Source organism: Cyprinodon variegatus, unplaced genomic scaffold, assembly GCF_000732505.1.
Source record: "Cyprinodon variegatus isolate N-32 unplaced genomic scaffold, C_variegatus-1.0 Scaffold467, whole genome shotgun sequence".
NCBI classification, from domain to species: domain Eukaryota; kingdom Metazoa; phylum Chordata; class Actinopteri; order Cyprinodontiformes; family Cyprinodontidae; genus Cyprinodon; species Cyprinodon variegatus.
In genome coordinates this window covers 519,820-527,432 of record NW_015150920.1, presented here as the reverse complement: position 1 = coordinate 527,432, position 7,613 = coordinate 519,820, and the positions used below count along the sequence as shown (strand labels likewise).

Below are 7,613 nucleotides of genomic sequence, written 5' to 3'. Positions count from 1 at the left end.
GGATGAAGGCGGCCATCTTCAGGTCCCAGGTTAAATGAGCCGAGGTCAGTGGTTAGACAGGAGCTTCTGGGCAGCTTGTGACGACACAGTGAAACGCGTCATCTTCCCAGAACCGGGCCGGATGAGTGGACCCGGATGGGCGAACTGGTCATAGTAACAGAGCCAGGCAGTAACAGGAAGTGGATTCCCGTTTGCAAGGGGCTTACCAAAATAAAAGTCTAAAGAAACGGTTCTCAAACCTTTCTTGATAGTTTTCACACCCTTTTAACATTTTATATTAATTTTAACTTTTTTTAATGGAGTGAAAAATTACAATGTTCCATTAGTATTTATCTTTTTTATTGGTTCTTTATTCAGTTTGCTGAGCTTGCCTCCCCTTTGGCTTTGTGCTCCAGTCCTCTCCTTCTTTTCTCTGTAGAAAAAAAGATTCAAACTAATGCAGACGCCCCTGATGTGTCCTTACTTCCCGTCTGTGACCTCTGACCCCTATAGCTGAGCTGTAGAGATGACAACCTTCCCCCCTTACTTCCAGCTTTGTAAATTGCCAGGATCATTGTTGCTGCGGTTCGTTTAAGCCCGTGTGTGTCTGATGAAGCATCAACCAAACCTTGAGGCTGCGTGTGATGGAAGTTCTGCATTTTCTATTACATGCAAATAAACAGCAAATGAGACTAATGAGAGGCCGTCTGTCTGCGACCACACCCATCCCGGCCACACGGCGGCCCTCTGCCTCCTTATTTGGTCAGGCTCCCAGCTCGGCTGCTGATTGGCTCACGGGTTGTATAGGGACCCGCACACCTGTGCAGGCTTGCTCTCACCCACCTTGCATCTCCTCTGCAGAGCAGACGGGCTCAGGCATGAAGACACTGTTGCTTCACAGATAACCATTAATGCTCCAGTCATGCTGCTATGTTTGAATCTTAGGTCTTTTAAAATGATACCAAAGCATCCTTCAGTGCATGTCTAGTGTTAGTGTGTTTGTGAAACCGTAGCAAACCGTGACCTTGAGGCGCTCGGATCCCTTTGAATCCAGCTGCACAGCAGTCAGACATGACATTCCAGGCCTCCTGCGTATAAAGTCACATTCAGCATGTGGAGGAAGGAGCTTATCAGTTGTTTCAGGAAGCTGGTCAATTATCACACAGAGAAATGTGGGTTTGGGTTTGTACAACCGCCCCCCCCCAAAGGACAAAGTCAATTTGGTGAAATTAAACTGACAAACTGACCGGCTGGGACGGTCCACTTCAGCGGGTCCGACATTTTAAAGAGTTCAACCAAAAAAGGAAAGAAAGCGCTGCTAATGATGCTCAGCGCTGGGGAAAGAAAATGACAAACACTGACCTCTAGTGGACACAGAGAGAACATCAGGCTGTTATTCCATTGGTTTATTGAACAGACAAGTTTTCCATCTAACAGCTGCAGAGGCTTTTAGATCAGACTGATATCGATATCGTCTTTTATTCATTGCTCTTCCTCCGCTGCAGCTTCAAATTCAGACAAAATGGATCTGGAAGAGAAGGAGAGAAAGAACCAGAGGCAATGTGTTTGAAAAAGGGGCTTCAATGCTAATAGTTCACAGAAGAACGTTTATGTGAAAGCTGAAATCTAATTTAGGTTTTAAAATCAGACAGACATTTATTTAAAGGTCAGAGCAGCTTCTTCCACAGAACATCTAAAGTAGTGCAGAATAAAATAATTAATATTATGGAAATAACTGTATATAAATAGTGACGGTTCCAAACTATATAAATATTTAATTCTGGGCTTAATTTCAGAAAGATTCTCCATCAAGATGTAAGCAGAGACTCTAAGCAGTTCTATCTTCTTTGTTCAGAGTTTTTTAACTGGATAACTTAACTCAGCATCTAATTAACTCTTACGCCGTTTCGCAATATATGTACTTGTGCGTTCTTGTGTGCTTGTGAAACGTCATCATCCTCAGCCCTAGCAATGTTCCAATTCACAACAACAGCAGACAGAGAACGGAGAAAGTCCCCGAATGTTGTTCTCGCCCCTCCCTCTTTACCCAGCATGCATCAGAGCAGACTGGTCCGTTCTTAAGATTGACAGCGTAAGTTTATATGAGGTGGGCTATGGCAGGCCGTTTTTACATTTATTAAACTAGGACTTAGGACTTTCCTTTCTGCTGTTCCATTTATAGATCACTAAAATAAGATTCTACCTGAAGTTCATAGAATGTTGCTATGGTAACAGAAACAGGTTGAGGAAACTCTCTTTGTATAAACGGAAAAGTCAGTTTCAGGTTTAGAAAACTTTAGAGGGTTCAGTAAACCTACTTTGTGAGACGGACCCCAGCTGACTTAGCCTGATAAACCAGACTAAATGGGAGATTAAACGTGTAATTTATAGTCTGGCCCCGATGAATGAGACATCGGAAGATTGTTGATGAGAACAACCCGTAGTTTTCAAACCATATATGTGCCTATTGGCCAACGCTCTGACCAATGAGCGCAACCGACTGTGACGTAGGAAGCACGACAGGAAGCTAGTGGGGGAGTGGAAACAAACAGCCTGTCAGTAAAACGGCGAATACGTCCTTCTAAAAAATGAATGAGCGTAGAGCCTCTTCCTGCTGACGTTTAAGCGAAAACCCCAAGTCTAATCCTTCCTAAACTGATTCCAAAGCTGAGTCAAAAATCGCCATCAGAGCCAGAGGTCCTTCACACACGACTATGCCGAGAGAGGGCTGCTGCAGACGGACTGCGGTTAGCCTTGTCTGCCGTTAGCCTCGGAGGTCCGCTGGTTGCAGTGGTCCGCTAAACTTTTGAAATCTTTTTTTTTTTTAAATCCGCAATAAATCGGTAAATGGACCATATAGTGACACTATAAAGTATAATATTCTCACCTTGAAATGATCTTAAAACGTACTTTTTTTAAACAACCAGCGACAGAAAAGAGAACTTAACTTTCAATGGAGCGCTGCATTGAAAGCTGCTGCTGCCGCAGTTCATGCTACTGTGTCATGCAGCTTTGTCGTCACGCCCTCAAAACCCCGTCTGCTTTGCATCCAGACATTCAAAACACATCTCTGCGTTGTGATTGGCCCGCCAGATTTAGGGCCTGGGGAACTGATCGAGGCTAGAGTAACTCGCAGGCAGAAATGATTTTGGCCGCTGGGGGCTGGGGCTAGTTTATTAGGCTACAGCTGGCTAACAGTAGGAAAGGAGAGAGTGTGAGTGCGCCATCTACAGGCCAAAGAGAGTTAGGCTTGGAGCCAACAAATGGCTGCTCTGGTTCAGACTGACTCTGAAGCAGAAATCGCTTTTAAATGTCAGAGAAAGATAAATACGACTAATCTCAGTGTTAGCTAATAATTCAGCATCAGATGCTTTGCTCAGAGTATTATTGCCAACCTTCTTCTAACTTTAAACTACTGTAAAGACTAAAGGCTAAAAGTTCACTTCCCACTCGCTGATTCCAGGTTTTGCAGGATAAGAGCCCCTCTCCCCGCCTCACCTCTGCTCCTCGGTCAGCTCCAACTCGGCCAGCGCTCGCTTTGCCAGTCCTGGTGTGGCTGGCAGACAGAAGGCTGCGGACAGCTGGACCAGCTCCACGGCTCTGTGAGGAGCACCGCTGCTTTGACACGCCGACAGGAAGCTGTTCATCAGGGCCTCGCTGCAGAGCAACGCAGGATTTATTTTCTATTGGTTGCTTTAAATGCTTCAGAAGGCAGCTAGTGTGTGTTTAAACTTACGAAGGAACTCGGTTCTGGGCCTTGAAGAGCTGCAGCATCTCCCTGGAAAGTATGGAGAGCAATGTGTTCATTTAATGGATAAAAAAGGTTTGAAAAATTATTTATTGTGTTTGTTAAAATCCAACCAGCATTTGTTCAGTTTGCAATTTTGCCACATTTTATTTTCCAGAATTTTTTTTACTTAAAATGTTAAATTTTTTTAATTTGATTTTCAGATATTTATTTCTGGTGATACTAAGTTTTATAAAAATATTTTTTTTCCCCAAATCCTTTTACAGATTTTACCCTCTAAACTAGTGCAGGCTCTCTGCACGGACTGATAGAAACGAGTCTTCTCTACGTGGACGTTAGCAACTGCATTTTTATCAGTAACTGTGGATGAAAATTTGTTCAAAATGCTTTAAAAAAAAAAAAAAAAAATTTGAAGAAAATATGTTTCAAAAAAACAACTTCTGAATAGAAAAAAGGTTTGGAGAGAAATTCATAAGATTTATTAAAAAAAAATGATCCAATATTTTTTTTCTTCCATTGATTATTTTCAAACTTTCCGTTTTTTTCATTCAAATTTTTAAAGTTCTGATATGTTTAACATTTAAAATGATTTGTTTTGGAACCACAGTTTTACTAATTGAAATCTTTCTGAAACCTGTTAATCAGATTCTCCATCTTTATTTCTATTGGTCTGTATGCAGACCAATAGAAATACTGTTGCTAACGTCTGAGCAGAGCAGACTTCTTTCTATTGGTTATCGGTTCACAGGCCACCCGAGTACAAGGGTAAAATCTGTAAATTTGATAAGAATTCAATTTAGTGTCCAAAACAAATAAATAAATAAATAAAATCTGAAAAAAAAAATGAAAAAAAAAACAAACAAAATTTGTTAAACATAAAAAATTAGCAAACCAAACCTTTTAATTAAACTTTTGCCTGCACATATAAATTACTCTCAATCTTTTTTTCTATTGAGACATTTTTTTGTTCCATCTCTGAAAAGCATTTTGTTCAGATTTCCTTTTTATGACACGTTCTTTGCATTTAATAATATTGGAATAGATTTCTCTCCATAGAAGGGACCACAGTAGAGCAGGAGTTCAGGAATCATTTAACAGACAGATTCTTCGTAGCTTTCTTCAAATATAACCACAGGCAAGGGCGAAGGTTTGAGTTCAACTCTGGTTTGATTTCACTATTGGTCTGATGTCGTTGGTCCGATGCAAAAATATGAATGCTCGCTTTTTTATGCTTGACAGGAAAATCAGGGTGTATTTCATTTAAAGAGAAAAGCAGCATTTCTTGCTACATTTATACAAATCTTATAAGCACTATATACACTAGATGCTGTTTATCAATGTACGAATCTTAACTGGTTCTGATGAATGAGGAAATAGGACTTTTTTCCACTTTGAGAAGATTTGCATTTGAAATTACCAGCGACAAAGTAATGTATGTAGGTAAATGTAGGTAAATTGGTGCCTATTTAACAGAATATAGTCTAAATATATGTGCTATATGTGGATTTATACTTTTTTTATTTTGAAGATATAGAATTGTGCAGAGATAAATAGAGGTAAAACCCACTCTTTTAAATGTTCTCTTTATATCATGAAACAAAGCGAAATAATCGATTCAAGGGACGCCACATAAATGTATTGTATTTACATGTGCCCTGGAACTAGAAGAGGAACTGACGCTGAGCATTTAATATATTAACCTCACTCTACAAGTTGTACATCTAGGCTGTAGTTACTCTGTTTAACCCATTTCATGTATTTTATTTAGGGCTGAAACAATTCATTGGATTAATCAATAATTGAAATGATGTCAACAAATTTAGTAATCAATTAATCATTAACTGGAGTAAAGAGACTCTACAACATGTCTTTAGCTCACAGAGCGACCCACTTAGAGCTGGAATTAAACAAAAATTGTAAAAAAAAATGTATAAAAATGTAGTATTTTAGATAAAACATGTTTTTTCGTCTGTCAATATTCTCCATCCAGAACTCCTCTACTGCTGCAACAACGCTGTATTGTAAATTATAAACTTGTTGGTAGGGACAAGAAGGTCGGTCCAAAATTCTGGTAGGGACATGTCCCTATGGTCCCTATGCAGACCTACGCCCATGACCACAGGATTCAGTGAGATGAAGTGAGTGAAGAAGCAGAATCCAAACGGACATCAGAGCAGTTTCTACTCTTCTAGTTTCCTGCATCGGTGAGAATTTAAGGAGGATGGACGTGTCTCACCAGGCCTGTTGCAGCTTGTTGGCTCGCAGCATCAGGGTGGTGATGTGTGACAGCGAGGGCGTGGTCCACTCCATGCTGGACCTGCCATCGAACGCACTCTTCACATCCAGAGCGCACTGAGCGAAAGACTCCTGGACCTGGAGAAACGCGGAGACGGGTCAGGAACAAACAGCCAGAGAGCGACATGGACGGGAAGGAAACGCACCTCAGCGCTGTGCTCGTCTCGGGCCATGAGACTCAGCAGCTCCCCCACCAGGTCCACCTTGTTATCGTGACCAAGAGTCTTTATATCTGCAGAGAAAAACTGAAAATGCAACAGATTTCCAGCTTTAAGAAAGAGTCCAGAGCTGCTGGGCTGTTCCTTACCTTTCCATATGGCGGGCAGCAGGTCCAGGCGGCTGTCTGTGTCCAGAGCCTGGAGCAGGTCCCGCATCCCCTGAGGGTTGGGGTAGTACAACTGCAACACCAAGAGAAGGAAGATGGAGTCAGTTTCCATCCATTATTGTTCAAAGCAAGAACACGTTCAGTAAAAGGAACTGAATAAAATGCAATATAGAAATGAAACTAATGAGAATAACTTTGCTGTTTTCTCCGATTTAGTTTTTTTATTTTCCATTATTTATTTTTCAGTTTAATATTTCTGATTCTCTTTTTGTTCCTCTGGAGTGAGGAGTGATGCGGCATTTCTGTTGGTCTACATGAACGACACTAACGTCTGTGGATGGCGAGCGTTTGGACTGGGCTGGAAGTGAGGAGAAACTTTTTGAAAAGAAAAAGATCCTTAAAACTCAACCTGAAATTTGAAAAAAAAAACAAAACATGAAATATGTCCAATCTGTGAAAAAAAGCAGAAAAAAATTGAAATAAAATCTGAGAAAAAAGCAAAGTTCCTCTAAAAAACCTTTTTTTAATAAAATCGTTTATGAAGGTTTTATTTCTAGACTGCGGTGTTTCCAATAGTAACGGATCGGAGATTCCGATGTGCACTGACCGAGGGGATGATCCGGGCGTACCACCTCAGCACCACGTCCACGTGCTCCATCATGCACAGCAGGTTGAAGAAGCGGCCGCTGTGGAGGAAACAGAGGAGGGTTATAGAGAGGTGGGACAGATCAGGCAGAACCAGAGGAGAACGTCTGACTTACTAATAAATGCTCTGTTGGTAGGAGTCTCCCAGCAGCCTCCAGTTCTCGCCCACTTCTACCAGTTGGTGGACTTTGTAGCCCAGCTCCAGATCTTTACTGTCCAGACACTTGGAAGGAAAACACAAGCAGCTGAACATCGGATGGATCAGATCTACTCTACAGAACCAGAACCAAACATGGAAGAGCAGCTTTCACATCTAACACCCCAATAATGTGGAATAAACTCCCAAAAACTGGAAAAGAGCTGAAAGCCTGACTTTAAATCCAGATTAAAAACATATTGGTGTAGAGCGGCCTTTGACTAGGCCATCTAAACATTGTTATTTATACACTGCTCAAAAAAATTAAGGGAACAATTTGAAAACACATCAGATCTCAATGGGGAATAAAATCCTGCTGTTTATCTCTACTGACATGGTAGACTGGGTGATGTGTTAGGAACAACAGGATGCCACATCAATAGATGGAAATGAAAATTATCAACCTATAGAGGGCTGAATTCAAA

General features: G+C 41.1%; 1 protein-coding gene across 2 annotated transcripts in view; it reads right to left on the bottom strand.

Moving 5' to 3' along the window:
• Positions 1 to 1,364: 1,364 nt before the first annotated feature.
• Positions 1,365 to 7,613, bottom strand: part of ptcd3 (pentatricopeptide repeat domain 3) — a 14,926-nt gene continuing 8,677 nt past the window's right edge. For both annotated transcript variants that reach the window (XM_015389599.1, XM_015389600.1), the window contains exons 16-23: positions 7,109 to 7,215; positions 6,955 to 7,033; positions 6,330 to 6,420; positions 6,169 to 6,254; positions 5,964 to 6,100; positions 3,716 to 3,757; positions 3,478 to 3,636; positions 1,365 to 1,507 (exon numbers count right to left, since the gene is read on the bottom strand). In XM_015389599.1, the coding sequence (XP_015245085.1) occupies positions 1,462 to 1,507; positions 3,478 to 3,636; positions 3,716 to 3,757; positions 5,964 to 6,100; positions 6,169 to 6,254; positions 6,330 to 6,420; positions 6,955 to 7,033; positions 7,109 to 7,215 (747 nt within the window). In that variant the 3' untranslated portion in view covers positions 1,365 to 1,461. The remainder of the gene's footprint in view (positions 1,508 to 3,477; positions 3,637 to 3,715; positions 3,758 to 5,963; positions 6,101 to 6,168; positions 6,255 to 6,329; positions 6,421 to 6,954; positions 7,034 to 7,108; positions 7,216 to 7,613) is intronic.